General features: G+C 39.0%; 1 protein-coding gene across 1 annotated transcript in view; it reads left to right on the forward strand.

Annotated features, from left to right (window-relative positions):
* The window catches only part of SPRED1 (sprouty related EVH1 domain containing 1), an 89,022-nt gene that overhangs the window by 59,961 nt on the left and 5,178 nt on the right, over positions 1 to 23,883 (forward strand). The window contains exons 4-6 of the mRNA XM_056133352.1: positions 2,143 to 2,189; positions 10,710 to 10,850; positions 23,043 to 23,144. Of these exons, the coding sequence (XP_055989327.1) occupies positions 2,143 to 2,189; positions 10,710 to 10,850; positions 23,043 to 23,144 (290 nt within the window). The remainder of the gene's footprint in view (positions 1 to 2,142; positions 2,190 to 10,709; positions 10,851 to 23,042; positions 23,145 to 23,883) is intronic.

The following is a 23,883-nucleotide window of genomic DNA, read 5'->3' on the forward strand; positions in this document are numbered from 1 at the left end:
TTGCCACATCACAGTCTGTACCAAGTACATTATTATCTTTAAAAGTCTATCAACAAATGCCTTAAGATAATTCAAATACTATTTTTAAAAAGACCTGGAAGATGTAGAGAGCAGTCAAAATACCACTGAGGTCTCTCTTTCTCTTTCTCTCTGTCTGTGTGAAAGCAATGATATCTTTACTTTCATAGTGATAGACAAGAATTCAAAGAAAATAAATTCCAGTTATTCTGTGGTAACACTCAATCTCATGTTGTTGACTAATGGCTGATAAAGCATGCAGGTTCTGTTGGAGAAAAAAATTATATGTATGACTGGCCGCTGCTAAAATCTGCTTAATTAAGATTGCTATTATTATTTTATCTTTGTCTTTGGGGGAGAGCTTTGGGCCACACACACTGTCAGGACTTACTGCTGGCTCTCTGTTAAGGAATCACTCCTGGTGAGACTCTGGAGACCATATATCTTGCTGTGGATTAAACCAGAATTGGCTACATGCAGAGCAAGCACCTTACTATCTTCTGTCCCCACTGTTTTCTTTGAGAAAGAAAATTATCTCTTAGTAGCAATAACCTATATAAAGCAAATGATTCAAAATATGCTAGATAGTATTGTGATTTATATTTTTGAATACAGCATTTCAGTTGGAAAATTAAAATAAATTAAGTTATGAAACAGACTATGGAGAAATACATAGAAATGCATAGTAACAGCCTGTAATATTAGTGGATAAAACTGGTTAAATAGCTTAATTATTTTAAAATACTAAAATTTGGTCAAAATAACACTTGATTTCTAATTTAGAAAATATTATAAAAAGAATCCTTTAATTCTCCATAGGTGACGTTTGTTGAACTTTTGCTTCATATTTGAAAAATAAAATAACCAGTCTCTTCACTCTGTCACTTAAAGCAGGCTCACTCGGGATTGGAGCAAGGAGCTTTTGTAAATTCCCAGGCAGTTCAAATGTGATAAGGAAACGTTGTCGTAGTGAATGATTATATTATTCAGATTGAATTTGAGTATTGGTAATGTAAGATGAATACAGATTCTCATGTTTTCCAGCAGTGGTTGTGGTTCTCAAACCACTATAAGAAACTTGAAAATTGAAAGACATGTGTTACCCTTATTCTTGACCCCTCACAGTCTGACATCATTGCTTTGGGACTATACTTTGGTATAAGAATACTTCTTAAAATTCCCCAGATATTTTAAATAGTGTTAAAGAATCTCTGCTTCGAAGAGAAAATCATTATCCATGCCTGCCGGAATTTAGGTGGTTTGTTTAAATTTTTTAATTACTTTTAAGCCTACATTGATGTTCCCATAAGAGCTTATTTCTTTCACTAGGAGAAAAATAAATTTTCAATCTTTTAAAAGGTACTTTATAAGGAGCTTACAAACTCTTATCCAGTTAGAATCACTGTAGTATCCATCCTATTAAAAAATAGTCTGGTTAACTTTATCAGTGTGTAGATTTTAAACACTCCCGTTAAATTCTTTTATGTAACTTTCTATAATAAAAATAATCTGGGCTGGAGTGATAATGCAGTGGGTAGGGTATTTGCCTTGCACAGTGCAAAACCTAGGTTCGATCCCTGGCATCTCAGTACCCATAACCCTGACAGAAGTGATCCCTGTGTGCATCCAGATGTGGCCCAAAAAGAAACATTGATGCACAGAGGTCAGTAATAGTAATTGGTTGTTGATAGTTGTGGATTAGGCTCTTCTTGTTCTTTCTTCCCAAAACACTTAAAATCTTAATTCTGGGTGGTAATTACTATTTCTTGACTCGGGACTTAGAGAAAAAGTGAATGGATAGTATATACATATTGTCTGAGCATCAGATAGTGTGATATATATAGTCTCCCTAGAATTAAAGTATTGGGGGGGGAATTGGACTTGGAAATAAAACATTCGGGGGGGTGATTTTTAAGTAATAAGAATTTACCTGTATAAGATAAAAGCAATCCCATTTGTTTATTCTAAGAAAGCAAATATGAGTGGCCAACATCTGGTTAGGTGCCAGGCAGGCAAGAATGATCTCTAATCAGTTTTCTAAAACGGTATGATAAAATAGTCTGCAGTACTAAAATCTTAAATACTAAGAGTCTATGCTAAATTAACTATTACCTCTTTTCTTAGGATGCCCAGCTTTAAAAAATGAAGCTGAAGGAGCAGATGATTTGCAAGTAAGTAGTTTGACTTGAAAAGGAAATCACTGGCCTTAATTATAAGACACGTTTCTTCCTTTTATCATTGCTATTTATGATCTTGGGAACAGGAGTTGTTACACAATTGGTTGCACAAGTGACTTACCCATGATTTTTCAAATACTTCTCTTGGGGGAAGCTGACTTTTCTCCCCTTGAGTATGTGTCGTGTACTTAATGGATTAGTTCTTAGCCAGAACCAGCAGATTTCCAAGGGTAGATCATGAAAAGACCCTTACAGACTTACTCTGAAGAAAGCTCCTAAGAACACTCGGGCAACTGTCAGGATGTCCATGTGTTGGGGCTACAGGGTTAGTAGAGCAGGTAGGGTGCTTGCCTTGCACCAGCTGACCTGTGTTAAATCCTGGTACCACATATGGGTCCCTGAGCCCTGCCGTGTGTGGTAAACCATCCTGGAATCACATTGTTCAAATGACCACAGAATTAACTGATGATTGCAACCTCCTGAGGTACTGAATGAGAAACACTTGAGCTGTGACCCTCAGTAATATTTAGCTTAAATAACTTTATTTTATTTATCTTTATTCACTAAATTGGGGTCATTTATTACAAGTACAAATTTTGATGGCGCTAGAGCGATAGCACAGCAGGAAGGGTGTTTGCCTTGCACGGGCTGACCCAGATTCTATTCCTCCGAAGAGCCTGGCAAGCTACCAAGAGTATCTTGCCCACAGGGCAGAGCCTGGCAAGCTCCCCGTGGCGTATTTGATAAGGCCAAAAACAAGTCTCACAATGGAGACGTTACTGGTGCCCGCTCGAGCAAATCGATGAACAGTAGGAGGACAGTGCTACAAATTTTGATACCTAAAAATGTGGTGCTGTTATAATAAATACTTTAGAATGGAGAGTCTTTTGAACTTGGCCAGTAGTTGGGTGCTGTAACGTTAACCTTTTAGGAGACTGCAAGGGCTTAAATGAAAAAGATGTTGGGGATGGGATGGGGAAAGAAGAATGACTATTTTTGAAACTGGAAAAGGGACTCATTGTATAGTGACAGAAAGTTTAACAATACTGTCACTTACAGTAATGTATTGGGATGTAGTAAATGTTCCTGGCTAGGTGATCCAGCTGAGAAAATTTCCAGCAGAAGAATAAAGCTATTGCTGCTTTTCTTTTTATGTATGGTCCACTATAGGCTATGAGAGGCCTTCTAAATAAAAAGGAGCCAAAACTTGTTTTGAAGACTCTGCCTCAGTATACCTACCAATTATACTAAAATTAGGAAATGACTTTTTCACAAAGATGAAATTCAAGAAACTCTCAGTATAGCTTTATGTAAAGATTAAAACAAAGAGTGTAACTAAATTCTTGCTGAGACCTTCAGAGATCTAAGGTGTGCTCTGGCTCTATGACCTTTCCAACCTTTCGTCCCTATGCAAACACCTGCTCCCACCATGCTCAGTTGGTCCCATACCTCATCTGCAGTGGCTGCCCATATTGTTTCCCTTGGAATTTCCTGAAACCCCCAATTGAGAAAGACTGCTTTTGATCATCCTTCAATATAAGTAAATTATGGCCTTGTAAGTGCTTTGAAGGATTAAAGGTTTTGGTTTTTTTTTTAAATGTTTGTTTTTTGCTTTTTGGACCAAGCCCCATGGTGCCAGTGCCTTACTTCTGACTCTGCGCTTAGGAATCACTCCTGGTGTGTTCAGGGGACCTTATGTGGTGGTGGTACTAGGGATCAAACCTGGGTCGGCCTGGTGCAAGGCAGGTGCCCTACCTCCTATATTACTGCTTCAGAAATTTGGGAATTTAAGTTAGAAAATACTTTCTTACTGGAGATTATTTGTGTTTTATCTAATGAAGTGAACCCAGTAAGGTTTACAAGAGACCCATGATACTTTGTTTTGTTTTGGGAAACACAGTCATTGGTGCTCCCGAAGTGCTCCTGGCATTGTGCTTTGAGGTTGCTCTTGGCAACTGTGTGGCACCTAGTGTGAGGTCCAGCATACATAGTATGTGCTCCAGTCCTCTGAGCTATATCCCTGGCTATCACTTAATCACTTAATCACTTAATCCCCGTTATTCATCGATTTATTCGAGCGGGTGCCAGTAATGTCTCCATTCATCCCGGTTGCGTGCCAGCGTAGCCCAATGGTATCTGTTCGTTTTAGGAACATGTAGAGCCTCAAACCGATCATTTAGGGTCTTGACGAAGAAGTCTGACCATCTTATAGGTGGGCGTCCACGTGATCTTTTGATGTCTCGTGGAATCCAATCAGTAATGGCTCTAGTCCAGCGGTTGTCTGTAAACCTCATTACATGTCCAGCCCATCTGATTTTTGATGTCTTGGCAAATGAGACAGCGTCCCTGATTCTTGAGCATTGACGAAGATCAGAACTCCGGATTCTATCTCTCATTTGAGTGAATCGTGATATTCCAAGCATAGTTCTTTCGATTCCTCTTTGAGAGACCCGAATAGTGTTCTCATCCTGTTTTCGTAGGGTTCCAGGTCTCTGAGGCATATGTTAATGCAGGAAGAATAGTGGAATCAAAGAGATGTGCTCGTAGCTGGAGGTTCTTTGTCCTTTTAGTTATTTCTTCAATGCTCTTGAAGGCATTCCAAGCCGCTCTCTTCCTCCTGCGTAACTCAGGTGCCAGGTCATTCATCATGTTGATTTCTCGACCTAAGTATATATAACTGTTGCATTCGGAGATGGTGGTTCCGTTGAGAGCGAATGGAGCGTCAGGAACAAGGCTGTTTCTCATAAACATTGTCTTCGTAAGATTCAGCTGTAGTCCGACCTTTCCACACTCACGGTCAAAGTCCGCAAGCATTTGTGCCGCTTGGCTGATGTTTGGTGTTATTAGAACGATGTCATCAGCAAAGCGGAGGTGGTGTAGTTGCCGACCATCTATCTTCACTCCCATGTTTCCCCATTCCAGTCGTCGCATGATGTTCTCGAGGGTGGCACTGAAGAGTTTTGGTGAAATGGTATCACCCTGCCGAACCCCTCTCTTGATATGGATGATTACTTCTTTGTAGAATGGTGAGATCTTGGTAGTGAATCCGCAGTAGAGCTCACGAAGGATCCTGATGTATTGAGTTTGTACGCCCTGATTGGCTAGGGCTTCCATGACCGCTTCCGTCTCAACAGAATCAAAGGCCTTCTTTAAATCAATGAACGTTAGACAGAGCGGCATCTTGAACTCCCGAGATACCTCAATGAGCTTGGTTATTGTGTGGATATGGTCAATGGTACTGAATCCTTTTTGGAATCCAGCTTGTTCACATGGTTGTCCTTCATCTAGTGTTCTGCTAATCCTATTCAGGATGACTCGAGTGGCTATAAGATCCATATATTCTTTTAAAAATGACACTGGTAGAAATAGCACCAACGTGAACTGAGAAGTGGCACTTCTATATCAGGAAGATTGAAATATTTCAGACAGACGTGAACATGAGCCTCTGTAAAATAGAGCAATGGTTCAGAAATGAGAACCATTCAGATCTCAAAGGTCAAAACCAGGAATTGTGGAGAAATTATTCTCCGATCTTAATGTTCTATTCAAGGAACTTCTACCATGTTTTAAAATTACTTTATATCTTTATTTTCTATCACTTACAAACAAGAAGCAGAAGAAATGTGGGGGCATCTTGGGAGTGATAGGGATAAGTGTATTTTGTATATGAGAAAAATGTAAATAACTTTTTCTGAGAGCAACAGACAGTGGTAATTTTTAAATGACTACGTGTTCTTTCCATACTTTTATATGTATTGTAGTCTTGTCTTTCCCAGAGTAGTGATATCTCCCCCTAGGAGGTGCTGTAATGATTCAGAGTTTGTGTTGCCTTGGGTACGGTTGGGGGGTTGTATCCTATTCCAGTAAAGGAGGTAGATTTTTAGGGTGGCACTAGATGTTGTGATTTTGGTTTTGGTTTTGCTTTGCTTGCTTTTAATCCTTAAAAGGGAGTGGTAAGCCAAATAAGTACTCTCTAGATCAGTCATTTTGTAAAAGCTTGCTACTTTGTACAGATATTTAAGCAGGTTTTATAAAGAGATTTGTGTGGTGAAGAATCTAGACAGAACTAAAACTTTCCTAACAACCAGTGAAGGGTCACCTTGGAGGCAGGTCATCTGGCCCCTAGCTTGCCTTCACAAAACTACAAACATGCTGATATAATGTAACCTGATTAAAAAAAAACCTATGAACCAGAACCATTCAGCTAGGTTTTTTCCTAAATATTTCACAGCAACTATAACAAAAATTGCTTTAAAATTATGTTGTGATAATTTATTATGCATTAATACTTGACTAATAAACTTAAAGAGATATTTAATTTTTTTCTTTAACTAGAATTTTAGGTAGTATTTGAGGTTATAGCTCACTTAATCCTATTATTTATTTCCCAGTGTTCTTAGACACTAAGTTAAATTTTATTTTTCAGTACAGATGGTACTATATCTTCTATCTCTTTCATAGCCAAGAAATGTTTAAATCTAATTTTTAAAAAAAAAATCTGAGCCTGATTATGTAATTTAAACGTTTATTATGAGAAGAGGGAAATGGCAATAATATAAGGCAATTTTTTGAATATTTTGCATTTGGTAAGTTTAAAATTATGTCCATAATTAAAATTGCCAAAGAAAACTCTTAAATTTACCTTTGTTTACCATTTATTTGATAATATAGGAGTTTTCATATGTCATTCTTCTGAAACTTAGGAAATAGAAGCATTATATATTTAATTTTATATATGAAGATGCTAAATAGTGGAATGGAAATTTCTTTTTTTTTTTTTTTTTGCACTTTTTGGGTCACACCAGCAATGCATAGGGGTTCCTTCTAGCTCTGCACTCAGGAATTACTCTTGGTGGTGCTTTGGGGGACCATATGGGATGTGGGGAATCGAACCTGCGTTGGCCGTGTGCATGGCAGACACCCTACCTGCTGTACTATAGCTTCAGGCCCCTGAAAATATCATTTTAAGTATTATAAATTGAACAAATATGTCAGTACTTTGTAAGACATTTAGTTTTTTGTTGATGAGCAACTTTATACTTGGAATAATTCAGTGTCTTCAGCTATCATAAGTAAACAGAATTTTTTCATTTTTCTATTTCATATCGTGGAAGGGTTTCATAACTAAGAGTCATTTGAATTTAAAATTATATCTTGTTTAGGCTCAGGGGTGTAATTCAGTGGTAGAGTGCACACACGTACATAATCTGAGTCTTTTTATTTTTCCCTTTATATCATGTAAGTATTTGTATGTATGCATGTGTGTGTATGATAGTTTAATCTGTGACAATTTGTTGAACATTTATTTCCTATTGCCTTTTACATCACTTTTTATATTTCTGACTATATCCCTAGAATAAAATACTGGAATAAAATTTACTGTTTAAATACTGTAGAAAGACTAAACTGGTTAGCTGAAGCTATGTAACTACTACTACTGAATTTAAAATGCCAGACTAACTTTGTTTTTGCCAAACTTTAAAAAAATCAGCTCATACTTATATTCATTCCACTTTTTTTTATCACTCATTACAGTGTTCAGCTGTTTTTAACTGTGTATTATGGATGGGGAGGGGAGGGGCTGCCAAAGTACAGAGGGTAAGGTGTTTGCCTTGCACGTGACTATATCTAGTTTGAATCCCCAGTATTGTATTTGTCTCCCCCAAGCATTGCCAGGAGTGATACTTGAGTACAGAACAAGGAGTAATCCCTGGGCACAGCTAGGTGTGGTACAAAAAGAAAGAAAATTCTATATGTTGTTATTGTTTTTAGAGAAAAGTCTTAGATGGAAAAAATTTAGCTCAAGGGGTGGTGTCATTTTTTATTATCCTTAAATTAACCAAAAGTAACAATGAACAGAACTAGAGACAGTTACCAAATTTTAAATGAATTGCTGATGGAAACTACACCAAAATGTTAATGATGATTTTGATATGTTAGTAAACTTGTAATTTTTTTCTCCTTTTCTATTCCTTTTTTGTTTGCAAAATTTGAGTATGATTTTAAGAACTCAAATGTGATTGTTTAGAAGTTCAAACATTTAATCCTGTTTTTAAATCCTAACTTTTTTTTACAATATATCAAGTGTTAAAAACTTTTTCTGGGGCCAGAGCATAGTACAGCATGTAAGGGCATTTGCTTTGCACACAGCTGACCCAGGCAGGTTCAGTCCCTGGCATACCATATAGTCTCCTGGGCCCTGCCAGGAATGATCCCTGAGTGCAGAGCCAAGAGTAAGCCCTGAGCACAAACATAATAACCTTTCAATACCAGTATTGCAAACCATGATGCCCAAAAGGAAAAAGAGAGCAAGAGAGGTGAGGGGAGGGATAAAGTGCCTACCACAGAGACAGGGAGAGGGGTGGTTGGTGGAAAACTGGGAACATTGGTGGTGGGAATTGTGCACTGGTAAAGGAATGGGTATTGGAACTTTGTAGGAGTGAAACCTGATCATGAACAACTTGGAACAACTTTGTAACTATACATACCTCATGGTGATTCATTTAAAAAAAAAAAGGAGTAAGCACTAAGCACCTCCATGGCCCCCAAACAAACAAAAACCAACCCTTTACTAATAAAATCCTCATTTGTTTACTATGACCCAGCAACATTTTCAAACCTATGATTTTAGATATGCAGCTGCATAAATGAAGTTATTGAGCAAGATGTCATGTGATACTTTTTTACATTTGATTATTGGGAGTCATCTATTTAAAAGATTTGGAATCATCCATTTAAAAGATATGCACAATAGTAGTGTGCGTACATGTGTGTACACATAGCCTCGGAGTGAATAGAAGGACAGAGGCTGGAAGCAGTGTTCTTATTTTCCCTAGGGCTGTTACCTAGCCTAATGTTCTAATGGAGACCTACAGCTAGAATTACTTTGTTTTACCCTGGTATCTTTTTGCCTATAAAAACAAAATTGCTATAGTAGTCTTGGAAAAGGAAAAAAGATAAATAATCTCTTAGCAACCAGAGGCTAATAATTACACCAACTCCTGATCGTTAAAACATGTTTCCATGGTACATTAAATATTGGTGTGGGTTGATTTATAGATAAGATAAATGAGCCTTTGCCAACACAATAATAAAAACATTAAAAGTGGGTACATAGCACTACTGCAGGGGATTTTTCTAAAGCTAGAGCTCATTCAGATATGTTTGTTGTTTGTTTGTTTGTTTGTTTGTTTGTTTTTTTGGAGGGGGGGTCCACACTAGTGGGACTCAGGGCTTACTCCCAACTCTGTGCTCAAGGTACGCTCCAAGGGCCGAATGGGGTGCTGGCGATCAAACCTGGAAGTGATCCACAGGCTCTCTGGCCTCTCATGCATATATATGTATAATCATTGTACATATCATTTATTAGACTTATGTTCTTGTAGAAGTTTTTTGGCTTTTCGGTCATAAATTTTTTTAAAAAGAAACATTCATTTTCTTTGGGGGTGGACAGGATCACCCATCCTGCAGCAGTGCTCAGATCTTACTTCCCAGCTCTGCACTCAGGGATCACTCCTAATGGGGTTTGGGGTACCATATAGGATGCAGGGATCAGACCCAGATATACTGCATGCAAGACAAATACCCTACCTGCTATGCTCCCTGTACTTACTCCTTTTAAGGGATTATAGTATGGTGCGAATTATTTAAGTTAGTTTGACTGAGTTGTAACACTTGTATTCATCCAAATTAAGAAAGATTTGATTTTGGACTCGAGAGGATATAGGAGATAAGGGAATTGCTTTGAATGTGGCCAATCCTAGGTTGAGTCACCAGTACAGTATATGGATCACGGAGAACTGCCAGGAGTGAGTCTTGAGCACATTACTAGGTGTGTCTCAAAAACAAAAAACAAAGATTTAGTTTTGATTAATTTAAATATAGGAATGTTAGAGATGATTGTTTTGGAAAATAAGCAAAATACTGTCATTCTGTAGTGTAGGTAAATGCCATCAATTCACTGTGTATGGCACTGCATCTTCCTCAGATCAGGTAGCAGACTAAGTAGACATCCTGGATGGGGGGGTTGGGGGGGCAGCAGGGCTAGCTTGGCACTGCTCTGTTACGCTCTGTCTTTTCTTCACTCCCATCCCCCCCCCCACGTAGCATGTTTTAAATTCCTTGTATACAGCTCTTGTTACCTTTTTGTTTTTGAAATTTCTTAAAATTACAAACTAGTACTTGAATTGTATTTTTATTCTGATATATTTTAGGTGTATCAGTATCAGTCTAACTTAATAATGAAGAGCTCTTTAAAGTTGGCTATTTTAGTTAGCAGATTTTAATATTCTAATTCTTCTTAGATTCCTTTCTATAAGAGCTCATTTTGCTCAGAAAGTTGATTTTTGAAATTTTATATTTAAACAAGGTTTATGGATTTGAGTTTTGGGGAGTTGCCCATTCTTAGTGAGATAGAGGTCATTGTCCATGCTGATTTGCTAAGTACTTGTTAGGGTGAAAATATATGTATTTTTTTTTCTTGGCAATTGATGAATTTGAAACTGTTTCTGTTAGGCAGTTGAAGAAGATTCTTCCAGTTCTCTAGTGAAAGATCACCTTTTCCAGCAAGACACAGTTGTTACCAGTGAGCCTTTTAGAAGCTCCAGACCTCCCTTTGAAGATTTGAATGCCAGAAGAGGCTATTTACAAAATCAGGTAAGATAAATACGTGCAGTATTGACGTGTACAAAATTAGGTGCATTAAAAAAGTTCGAAATAGGGTGGCATCCAGTAAACATTTGTTGAAAGAAAAATTAATAATTAAAACATCACCTTGGGGAAAAATTGCGTATTGACTCAAAAACTTGCTCCTTTATTGACTCAAACTTACTCCTATTCTTGTTATCCTCCAGTTCGATTAACTTGATAAAGTTAGACTCGTTTGGTTGCAGACAACACTCCATTCTAAGGAAAGCTTTGTCATTTCTCCTAAGTTATTTTAAGAATGAGTGAAATTAAGCCTTTTTAAGATCTGGAAAGTCGTAAGATAGCTCTCTCCTCGTTCCCTCCCCTTTCTCCCCAAATCCACCTATGACCATTTATCCCCATTTCTCTTTAAACATCTGTTCATTTTATATCTGCATGGTTTAAAGTCTTCGCGTGACATCATTTTATAGTTATGTTGTGACTGTCAGAATATCAGATTCAGACCTTTAGTCTACATGGTATTCCAGCCTCTACCTGATAATCTAAACTAATTCCGTATTTTTGTAAGAAGGAGCAATACCTTCAGGCGGGAGTGATACAGTACAGCAGTTAAAACGCTTGCCTTGCACTTTGCTGACCTGGTTTTGATCCCTGGCACCCCATGTGGTCCCTGGAGCCTACTAGGAGTGATCCCAGAGTGCAGAGCCAGAAGTAAGCCCTGAGCACAGTCAGGTGTGACCCTAAAGCAAACAAAGAACACTGCCAGAGTGATAATACACCAGGTAGGGTGATTGCCTTGCTTGCAGCCAACACTGGTTTAGTCCCCAGCACCACACATGACGCCCCCCCACCCCCCCCCCTCAACCCTGCCAGGAATGATCACAATGCCAAGAGTAAACCTTCAGCACTGCCAGGTATGGCCCCAAAACAACCAAATAAAAGAAGATAATCTATTTCTAACATTAGGGAGAGGTTTGTAAAACATTTTTTAAAATTTTTATTAGTGAAACACCATGAGGTACAGTTGCAGACTTACAAATTTTTGTGCTTGGGCTTCAGTTATACAATGATCGAATACCCATCCCTCCACCAATGCCCATTCTCCACCACCGCTGATCCCAGTATCCCCCACCACCACCACCACCACCACCCGGCCTCTGTGGCAGGGCATTCCTTTTTGTTCTTTCTTTCCTTTTGGGTGCTGTGGTTTGCAAAAGAGGCAATGAGTGGCAATCATATTCGGTCTATAGTCTTCTCTCACTCAGCATGCATCTTCCATCCTGGGCGGATCTTCCCAACACCCTTTATTTGGTGCTCCCTTCTCTATCTGAGCTGCTTTTTCCCCTAGCGTGTGCAACTGGCTATATATAGATAATAGATTATATTATGTGAACTGTTAGATGCACACAAATGTAGTTTTTAAATCCTAGAGACCAAAGGGTGCCAAGGATCAAACCTGAGTTGGCTATATGCAAGGCATATCTCTCCAGCCCCACAAGAACAATAAAAGGAAGCAGGGGGAAGGTAAAGAAATATGAATGATGCAGATACTAGTGTCAATGGGCGAATATGTTAACAAATTGCGTTTTAGACATTTTTTTAAGTGGAGTGAAGCAAAGTTGCTGGAAATTGTGCTGAGATAGGATTCTATAGAAAAAATGCTTTGGAACAGCCTCTGAGGAGGTATTTATATACACATGGGTGATTGAGGGTATGCTCCCAAGCATGGTCCTCAGGGTGCGTAGAAGTACACTCCTGGTAATGTTTGGCCAACCTGGTCAGTGTATTAGTGCTAGGGCCTAAAATATTTGGTGCCCGGGACCCAGGACCACACTCGTAATGATCAGGAACCTTCAAGGCCACCACTCTGTGAAATATGGGTACCTCTGAGGCTATAAACAGCAATCATGGGAAGCTGTGTATTGCCAGGGATTGATGCCTTGCATACATGGCCCTTAAGATAAAACCGGCCATATGAAAATCTGGGCAGAAATACAAGGAATTCAGTATTTTAGAGTAATAGGCTTGTATAATTACACTTTGGTGAGTGATGTTGCAATTAGTGTGATACAGGGCAGGTTTTTAATCAGTAAGGTCTCATTTGTAAATTAAAAACTATTGTTTAGGAAATAAAATATGGTCAGTGTGGTATTAAGATAAACTTAAAAGCTATAATAAAAGATCTGTTTGAATAAGAAGAAATAATAGGAAACATAGCATAAACATGGTTAGGTACAGAAACAGGCATTTTTAAAGACAGTTATATGGTAATTTGAAATAGACTGAAACATAAAAACCCAAGAAATGTGTATGATTCTCATTTTTGTCATTATTGCTGCTGTTTATTTTAATATGAAATAGGTAGTCTTGGGCAGATAGTTAATATGTCTTCTGGTGGTGGTGGTTTGGTTATGTCTTGGGCAGATAGTTAATATGTCTTCTGGTGGTGGTGGTTTGGTTATGTAAATAAGCCAGGAAGTCTTAACTGAAAATCTTTTAGGGTTCCATGAAAATGACAAGTAGGTAAGTTTTTTCAAGTGGAGACCTGAAGAAACCCTGTAAAAGATCAGATTATTTTAGATGTTATTTCTAACTTTTCCTTAGATGGGGAATAGTCATTGGCCTAGTCTGGTAAGGATCTTGAATATACATGCTACCACATCTGTTGTTTGGAGATAGAGCATACCAGTTGGTCTGACTTGTTGATTGATGTATTGATCTGGCTTAAGATGAAATCGTCAAAGCCCAGAAATTGTTCTGTACATCTATTAATTTTCTAATAACTAAATCAGGCAACCTGTAAGCATTTACCCATTTAAGATTGTACTGAATTAGAGACTCAGTAAGATATAGGAAAAATAAACTTCAGTTAGTTTTTATGCTGTTCATGGTCCCAGTCGGGAAGAAAGGAAAGGTTGCCTGGCCAGATTAATTAAAGATTGTAATTTCTTAAGTCTCCAGGAAATGTCGGTCACTTACAAAAATTAGTCTCAGTAAGAGTCATGATAACAGCATGGATCCTGTATGGGTATAAGCTTTTCCTTGTTGAGCACTGCTGCTTTTGAAAGTGACGAGGCTTTCAGGGACTTGATTGCTCAGAGAGCAGTAATTTCACAATCCTCCTAAAATCTGTCATACTCTTTTTTTTTTAATCTTTTTATTTATTTTTTTCTTTTTGGTCACACCCGGCGATACACAGAGGTTACTCCTGGCAGTGCTTGCTGGAGTATATGGGATGCTGGGAATTGAACCCAGGTCAACTGTGTGCAAGGCAAATGCCCTACCCACTGTGCTATCACTCTTAACGCATAGTGCTGGTGCTTATTTCAGACTGCTGTCATTGTCACTGTCCTCCCGTTGTTCATCGATTTTCTCAAGCCGGCCCAGTAACGTCTCCATCATGAGACTTTGTTGTTACTGTGTTTGGCATATCGAATACCTCACGGGTAGCTTGCCAGGCTTTGCCGTGTGGACAAGATACTCTCAGTATCTTGCCGGGCTCTCCATGAGGGGTGGAGGAATCGAACTCGGGTCGGCCATGTTGGCTGCGTGCAAGGCAAACACCCTACCTGCTGTGCTATCACTCCAGTCTGTGTGTGTCATACTCTTAACGCATAGTGCTGGTGCTTATTTCAGACTGCATAGATTATTTAATATTTAAATTCTATAGAAACTCTAGTGAACAAAGAATTATATTAAAATGCTAACCTTACAAATGAAAACGATAATGAAGAGAGATGTGCTAGTTTTGTCCCTGTTGTGTTTATAGTACCTACATTTAGTAATATGGATAGCCAGTGTCACACTTCAGATTTCTTTTTTAGATGATATCCTAAGTATAAGATTAACAAGTAAATTATGTCATTATGAGTATAACAAGTAAATTTTAATTATTTTTTTAATGTAGGATTACTACTGTTTATTCAGTCATTGATTAAGCTGATTGAATTGGGCATGAGCTTCACAAATTTTAATTATTAAACGAAGTTTTCCTTATACATCACATTTTATAGTCCTTGCATTTCATGTTGACCATTTTTCAGACAAGCCAGTATTTTATCTTTTGCTTAAGGTTTCTCCCCCCCCCACCTTTTTTGAAGGAAGATTCCTATTTCTTCAGAAGTTTTTGATTATCTTAATTTGTTAGAATGTGTCTGTTTTTCCAGAACTGAAATTAATGTTGATTCTTGACATTTTTCCCCTCTCTATATAGTGAAGTAACTGTGAGAAGGCACAATGAAACCTGCTAGTATTTCAGCCTGGTGTCTTTTATTGCCTTCTATAGAAAGGATAAAATTACCAAAGGCAGCAGTCACATTTCTAAAAATCATTCTGCATGTGGGAAGGACAAGAGTAGGGTTAGTGACTTTAATTCTAATCCTCAGTTATTTTTCAACAGTTAGTAAATGTTTTGTTGTTTTCAGCACAATATTTGCATTCAGGTTTAAACATTTATTCCACCTGTAATTGTCTTAGAAATTGAGAAGAGAGTTTAAAATAAGAATGAGATTTTATAGTGCTTGCATGGGAGCTTTACTGAGTGCTTTTGATTCCATTAGTAAAGCATGCCAAGACGTTTGACTAATCAGGGCTGGAACGATGGGTAGAGCATTTGCCTTGCACTCGGTCAATCCGGCTTTGATTCTCAGCATCCCATATAGTCCCCCAGGCACCGTCAGAAGTAATTCCTGAGTGCAAAGCCAGGAGTGTGCATTGCCAGGTGTGATCCAAAAAGCAAAAAATAAATAAATAATCATGAGTTTAGTAATTACTAAATTATTGATAATTAATATTACTAGAAATGATACTTTTTCTTTTTTTCTCTCCCGCCTCCTTATTTCAGATTAATATGTTCCCATGTAGGGACAACTATTTAAAATAATACAGATATTAAGCCACTTGCTTTGTATGTAACTGCAGTTGACACAGTTTGACTCCTAGCACTGCATCTGGTCTCTTGAGCCCTGCCAAATATGGCAAAATACATAAAATAAAGTAAAATGTTCCCATGATAAATAAGGAGCTTTGTATTTCATAGAATCTGATGATTATGGTTGGGTATTCTTCACTGTATTTAGTGCCTAATATGTGTTAGATTTATTGTTCAAAGCACTTCACTATTATAAGTCTTAAAACTTCCACAGCTGTGACAGTCTCATTTGGGGAATAAGAGCTAATTTTAGTTTATGCATGTATATTATCTTTTTTTTTTCATTTTAACAGTTTTAATTGAGGTACCAGGATTTACAATACTATAAATCATATTTTTCATGTATTCATCATTCTAATACTACACACCCATCACTTTTATAAGTTTTTAAAGTTTTATTCTTAGAAAGGGAATATTGGGCATTATATTAGAACATACTATATTATGGGTTGGAGCAATAGCACAGCAGTAGGGCCTTGCACACGTCCAGCCTGGCCGAATTGGGTTCAATTCCTCCACCCCTCTCCGAGAGCCCGCAAGCTACCAGGGTATCTCACCCACACAGCAAAGCCTGGCAAGCTACCCGTGATGTGTTCGATATGCCAGATACAGTAACAAGTCTCAAAATGGGAGACCTTACTGGGCCCGCTTGAGCAAATTGATGAACAACAGGACAGTGCTACAGTGCTACTATATTATACTGCTTCAGTGTCTATAGTAATAAGTAAAGACTAATTAAAAAAAATCTATGATTTTAAAAAAACCTACCTGATCAGTCATTAAACATTCAATGTAAGTTAAACCTTAATTAACCACAGAAAATGTATATAATCCCTTAGCAAACTTGGAGTAAACATATCTTTGTTATTCTTATTAGAGGGCAGCTATAAGTGCCATAAATGAGTCCCAAACTTGGTGCCATGTTCTGGAAAGACAGATTGTCCTGTCTTCTATGTATTTATAGAAGTAAATACATATATTTATAGGAAGTAGTAAAAAAAGGAAAAGAGACTACAGATAGAGAGGGACTTTGTATAGGACTCAGTTCTGTCCTGTCTTTTAAAGTTCTTTAACACTACTTGCTGAACTGGTTTCAAGGCTGTGAATTTTCCTAAACAGTTGCCTGTCTGTGAAACTATATTGTTCCTTCAAATATGAATGATAATCTAGTTGAATAGAGTATTCATGGTGAGGTATTTCTTTCATTAGTTTTTGTACTATATCCTTTCATTCTCTTCTGGCTTGTACAGTCTCATTTGATAGATCTGCTTTGACTCTTAAGGGCTTTCCGTTGTATGTAAGTTCCTTATTTTGATCTTACTACTTTAAATATTCTGTCACTGTCTTTGATTTTTATCATTCTGAGCACAATGTGTCTTGGAGTTTTCCTATTTGAGTAATTTTGCTTATACACTTCAGACCCCTTGTACTTGGTTGCCTGTGTTCCTCAACTCTCAAAATTCGTATATATGTTTTAACTGTTCTTTGTCAAGTTTGCCTTCCTGTAAATGAGAAAGGACTTTGCTAATTCTCTTATCATTCCTCTTAAACTCATCCCATAGTTCTCTGGCATGCTGTTTATTTCTTTTCAGATGTTTTCCCCCCATCTTTAGCTGTTCATAGAGAGATTGTATTCATCTCATCTTGGAGATCCTTGATGTTTTCCTCAGCTGCTGCTGTTTTGCTGCTACTCAATAGAAAGATTGAGTTTTTATATATCACTTACATATTCTTCATTTCTGGTTATAGGTTTTTTTTTTAAATTTCAGCTCTCATACTTTCTTGTATTTCTGCCCTGTGTAATCATTTCTTTGAGCTCATTAGATATACCATGGAGTCACTAACGTCATTCTCTGAGGATTTGTAGAGCTCTTGGTCTTGGTTGAGTCTTTTGTTTTAGTGTTGTCACTCATTGAACTCGGCCTTCTGCACTTCTTCCCCATTGGACTTGCAGTGTTCCTGCAAGGTGCTGAGGGTGAATCTTTGTAATTAGTCTCCCGGGGAGACTCTGAGGGATGAAGCTGGGAATTGTTCTCACTTCTCTGCCAGTTATCACCCAGTGATAGAAAATATAACTGAGCAGTGTGAAGTTTGATGAGTAGAGCTGTCACATGGCCATGTTTGCAGCCATGTGTCTCAGGAGATGTGGTGACAGGTTGTTTAATATGGCTGAAGTCCGTCACAGAGCAACCTCACCAAAAGGTAAGGGAAGTCTATCTTTGGTTTCAAAAGGTCTGGAAATGAATCTCACCGGGCAGGGTGGTAAAGCAAGAAAAGGATCAGGTTTTAAATTACATAAGAGGGGCTGGAAGTGATAGCACAGCGGGTACGGCATTTGCCTTGCATGCGTTCGACCTGGGTTTGAATCCCAGCATTCCATACGGTCCCCTGAGCGCCATCAGGAGTAATTCCTGACTGCAGAGCCAGGAGTAATCCCTGAGCATCGCTGAGTGTGACCCAAAAAAAGCAAATAAATAAATTATATAAGAAAAATCACACTGATAGAAGAAAGGAAAAATTTGTAATCCAGTTTTCCTCCTTGTGAAAAATAACAAGAATAAAGTCTGAATGAATTTACATGCTTTCTCCAGGATTTTGGAATTTCAGAACAATGCACTCAGACTCATATTTACTCATAAATTTCTAGTCATCCTAGTGAATAAGGAATAACTGAACAATATCTAGTTTTGGCCCTCCTGTTGATCATCGATTTGCTCGAGCGGGCCCAGTAACGTCTCCATTGGAGACTTTGTTGTTACTGTGTCTGGCATATCGAATACTCTCGGTAGCTTGCCGGGCTCTCCGAGAGGGGCGGAGGAATCGAACTCGGGTCGGCCATGTTGGCTGCGTGCAAGGCAAACGCTGTGCTATCGCTCTAGTTTTAAAACTGTTAAATACAAAAATTATGTTTCAGTATCTAGTGACCATAGAAAAATTTCGCATAGGTATTCACATTTTGGACTAAGTCACTGATTAATGTAGTTGTGAAAGTAGAGTGAGGGGAGATGGTGAATTTTCATCAAAGTTACATAAATTAATACTCATCCATCCCCCAAAATGAAATTTACCCAGTCTACCAATTTTGACTAAGGGAATAAAATTAAACTGTTTTGCTTTGTGGGTCAATCTGGCGGTCCTCCACTCCCAAAAGGTCACCATATTGATGCTGAACTTTGTGCGGACACCCTATTGGCATAGCACACTATAGCCCAGAACTCCTGAACTCAAGCAATCCTCCAAGTAGCTGGGACTACAGGTGCGTGCCACCATACCCAGACTGGAGCAATAGCATAGTGGTAGGGCATTTGCCTTGCATGCAGCCAGCCCGACCGAGCCAGGTTCAGTTCCTCCACCCCTCAGAGAGCCCGGCAAGCTACCGAGAGTATATTGCCCACATGGCAAAGCCTGGCAAGCTAAAGCTACCCGTGATATATTCAGTATGCCAAACACAGTAACAAGTTTCAAAATGGAGATGTTACTGGGCCTGCTCGAGCAAATCGATGAACAACGAAATGACAGTGCTACAGTGCTTGGTGGGTCAAAGTGAAAAAATCAAAACTTTTCTCCCAAAATTACAGTGATAATTGGTGAGGTGATTATAAATTGCATTCATCTTGTAGAAAAGGGAATGTAGGCTTGAAAACTTCAGAGAGGTAAGTGAACCATAGTTGATTACCAGTTGAGCAAGGTTTGAAATGGCTTCTTGAATTTGGGTCTCAATTCCAGTTTCTTTATTGTCACTACCTTTTAGTATTTCTAAAGCTGATGGAAAAACAGAGGTCACATTATCAGTTTGCATAACTAGATAACTTAGTTACATATTTGTTGATGTTAAAATAGACTATCTTTTCAGTTTATCAGAAATGAAATTGAAGGTAAATAGGGTGCTTTCCTTGCACACCCAACCCAGATTCATCCCTCTCCCCTCAGTGGACCCCCGAGCACTGCCAGAAGTAATTCCTGAGTTCAGAGCCAGGAGTAATCCCTGAACATCACTGATTGAGTCTTGGCCGCTGATGGGATTACATGGCACCAGGGGGCCAGTTGGTGGGTGTGACCCCCGCCTACTGGCATTCGGAGGATCTGGGTGGAGGATGCTCAACCCCGATCCGAGTAGGCTTGGGGATCTCAGCTCCCCCGGGGCCCACTTGCCTTGGTTCCTCTGCCGGTACCTTCAGGTGTGCGGAGCGTGGTCTCAGCATGGTGATGGCTGGTCCTGGAGGTCTTCGGCTGCCGGAGCCCTGGTCAGGGCGGGGAGGAAAGCTCAACCCGCTCTCCTCCAAGGGGCCCCGGTGAGGACAGCCAGGCGCGGGGGCAGGAGACTGCACTGTTCTCTTGCGGGAGCTGGTTTTTCCGGCAGAGGAACTAAGGCAAGCGGGCCGAGGGGGGGCTGAGATCTCCAAGCCTACTCTGATCTGGGCTGAGCATCCTCCACCCAGATCCTCCGAATGCCAGTAGGCGGGGGTCACACCCACCAACTGGCCCCCTGGCGCCGTGTAATCCCATCAGCGGCCAGGACCCAGAGACTATAAAAACCAGCTCCCAGAACCTCGCGGCCGCGACATCTTATTATGACATCTTATTATCTCATTCCTACTTTAGACAAACTGGCAGGCTACCGAATGTAACCTGCCCACACGGCAGAGTCTGGCAAACTCCCCGTGGTATACCCAATATGCCAAATACCAGTAACAATGATGGGTCTCATTCTCCTAAAGAGCCTTGAATATAGCACTAATGTGGGCTAGGATGAAGGAGACGTTACTGGGGCCTGCTCGAGGCAATCGACGAATAACAGGATGGTCGTGATTTGTGATTCGTGATCACTGATTGATCATGGCCCAAATTCCCCACCCCGCTCTTGCTCAAAAAAGAACTAAATTGAAGTGTTTTCTGTTTTTAAAGCTGTGGTAAATGTTATGCACATCCTTAAATATTTGGTAGAATTCAGTGAACCAATGTGGATCTGGTCCTTCTTTTTTGGAAGGCTATTTGATTCAGCTTCTTGAATATGTATCACGCTGTTTAGTTGTCTGATTTCTTCTTGTGAGTTTTAGAAGATTGTGCCTTTTAAGGGATTAATCCACTTCATCCAGGTTATTGTAAACATAATGTTGATAGTGTTCAAAAGAACCAGCCTGTTTCATTAATATCTTGTATTTGATTTCTATCAATTACTACTCTGATTCTTACTTTATTCTTACGATTTAATTTTTTTTCTAGATCTCTAAAATGGAAATTGACTATTTGGTTTTCCCCCTACTATGTTCACTCATAGTTTTTACTTTAAAAACTTCTTTCACAGAATTTTCCCATAGTTTTTAGTGTTTTGCAGAATTTTTATTTGCATTTAATTACATGCTTCTAACTTTTTCTTGATGTACTTCTTTTTTTAATCCCTATATATTTGTTTAGTTTATTATAATTAATATCGTATATTTACAATGGCATTGACAATTATCGTATCTTGGTGTAACATAGTTACCTCACCACCACCAAAGTGGCCAGTAGCTTCCATCCAGGCCCCTATACCACTACCTGTCTCCCTACTCCCCACCCCCACCCCACCTCAGCTAAATCTGGCATTCTCGTCGGTTTCATTGTACTTAGAGTTTATTATCCAATTACATTGCATATTCTCTTTTGTTTCTCTTTGTTTCACAGACGAGCAAGATCATCAAATGCTTGTCTTTCACCCCCTGACAAATTTCTCTCAGCACTTTATCTTCCAGTACTGTACATCATGTTTTCTTGCAGATGTATACTATTTCTGTGTGTGTGTGTGTGTGTGTGTGTGTGTGTGTGTGTGTGTGTACACACCACAACTTCTTAATCCATTTTTCTGTTGTTGATATTTGGATTATTGCCTCTCCCCACCCTCCACCCAGTTGTGCCCAGATATCCTCCTGGCAACTCTTAGCGATCCATATGGGGTCCCAGGGATTGAATTGGGGTCAGTTGTGTGCAAAGCAAATGCTTTAACTCCTGAACTATCTCTCTGACCCCTTGTTAATATTCTTTTTGGAGCAAACATTGTTAGGTCAATTAAGAATAATAAACGTTTGCAAATACTACGTTTTTTTCTCTCTCCCCTTATGAAGATCATATATAGTTGCAGAAATTGATTGTTTCCCTTCTGTAGCGCTGTTCTCCCATTGTTCATCGATTTCCTCGAGCAGGCACCAATAACGTCTCACAACATGAAAAACTTAAAAGTATTAACGTTTTTTTCTCTCTCCCCTTATGAAGATCATATATAGTTGCAGAAATTGATTGTTTCCCTTCTGTAGCACTGTTCTCCCATTGTTCATCGATTTCCTCGAGCAGGCACCAATAACGTCTCACAACATGAAAACTTAAAAGTATTCATCGAATACTGTTTCTGGCACATCGAATACATCACGGGGAGCTTGCCAGGCCTTGCCGTGCGGGCAAGATACTCTCGGTAGCTTGCCGGGCTCTCCAAGAGGGGCAGAGGAATTGAACCCAGGTCGGCCATGTCAGCCTCATGCATGCAAGGCAGACGCCTTACCCTCTGTGCCATTGCTCCAGCCCATTTCCCTTCTACCAGTTCAAATAGGTCCTGATTATATACAGCTGCTCAGGCTCTTTATTAGTTTCTCATAAGGCTGGGTCCTGCCAAGAACAGAATGCTTTGACATATTTAAAAAATGGCTTGTTTCATCCTTCCCGTTTGAGCCATCCTAGGATTTTTCTGATATTTACTCTGGAAACATGGTTGAATTTCTAGCAGTTAACTCACAAGTTGGGGGCTCCACTATGACTGGACTCTTTTGGAATTTCTTTCAGAATTGTCCTCACTGTGGCCTCTAGCAACTTGCCATCCACAGTTCTAACTTTCCTACCCCAGTCCTGGCTTCTGCAATGATTTCCACTCATATGTTTCTGCTATGCTAAACTTGCATCTCCTTCTAGCTCTCCAATCTTGGAGGCAGTGGTTTGCGCTGAACTCTCCTATAATGTATTCAGTAGAAATTGCTAGTTTCATTGTTGTTATTATTGTTGTTTAGTATTTTACGTGTTCTGACAGAGGGAAAGTTTTTCATGTGGAACCCAGAGGCCAGAACGCTGTACTACTTCTAAAATTAAAATTCAAGTTGTAAAGGAAAATCTAAGTTAATGGTTTTTATTAAATTACTCTAAAGATTTGCTCACTGCCAATAGATTAAGTTTTGGAATTCACAGCATATGCAAGTTTTATTAAACGTAAGAAATTTATTCTTTTGTAAATAGAATTTTTTGTGTTTTAGATAACATTCAGTCATCCAGGCCTAGACATTCAGAGCAGAAGTATAGAATATGCACAGCGGCAAATATCTAAGGAATGTGGAAGTGTCAAGTCCCAAAATAGGGTAAGTAATCTTAGTTTTTGTCTTTGTATATGGAATATAACAACAGAAAAGTAATTCAGGTTTTTAAAAACTTCATATAGCTGAATTATATTAGAAATTTTTTTCAGTGTATAAATCTACATGGGTAATTATGAACTTTATTAGCTTAGTTTTTGGTTTTTTTTTTTTTTTTTTTTTTTTGCTTTTTGGGTCACACCTGGCGATGCACAGGGGTTACTCCTGGCTCTGCACTCAGGAGTTACTCCTGGCAGTGCGCAGGGGACCATAGGGGATGCTGGGAATCGAACCCGGGTCGGCCGCGTGCAAGGCAAACGCCCTACCCGCTGTGCTGTCTCTCCACCCCAACTTAGTTTTTTTTTTTTTATTTAAGTCTAATTGCCCCGGTGTAATCACCCAATAGGAAATCACTGTATTGTGAATTAATGTATTTCTTGGGAAGAGGATAGGCATGGCATGGCAATATATTCACAATGTAGTTCCTAGCACTGCTCAGGGATCATTTCTTGCAGTGCTTGGGGAACCAAATGGAGTTCTCGGGATAAAACAAAGAGTAGACCACATGCAGGACAAGTGCTGCCCTAACCATTATACTGTCTCTCCAGCCCTATTGTTAATTTACTAAAGTTCATTGGTTACACTTCCTTTAGCTCAGATCTGAAAAAAAATTTTTTTTTCAATATTTTGTATATATGTGGTGCCAGGAATCTTATTTCAGGGCCTCACACAGACATGATAAGTC

The sequence above is a fragment of the Sorex fumeus genome, unplaced genomic scaffold, assembly GCF_029834395.1.
Source record: "Sorex fumeus unplaced genomic scaffold, SorFum_2.1 ptg000098l, whole genome shotgun sequence".
Taxonomy (NCBI): domain Eukaryota; kingdom Metazoa; phylum Chordata; class Mammalia; order Eulipotyphla; family Soricidae; genus Sorex; species Sorex fumeus.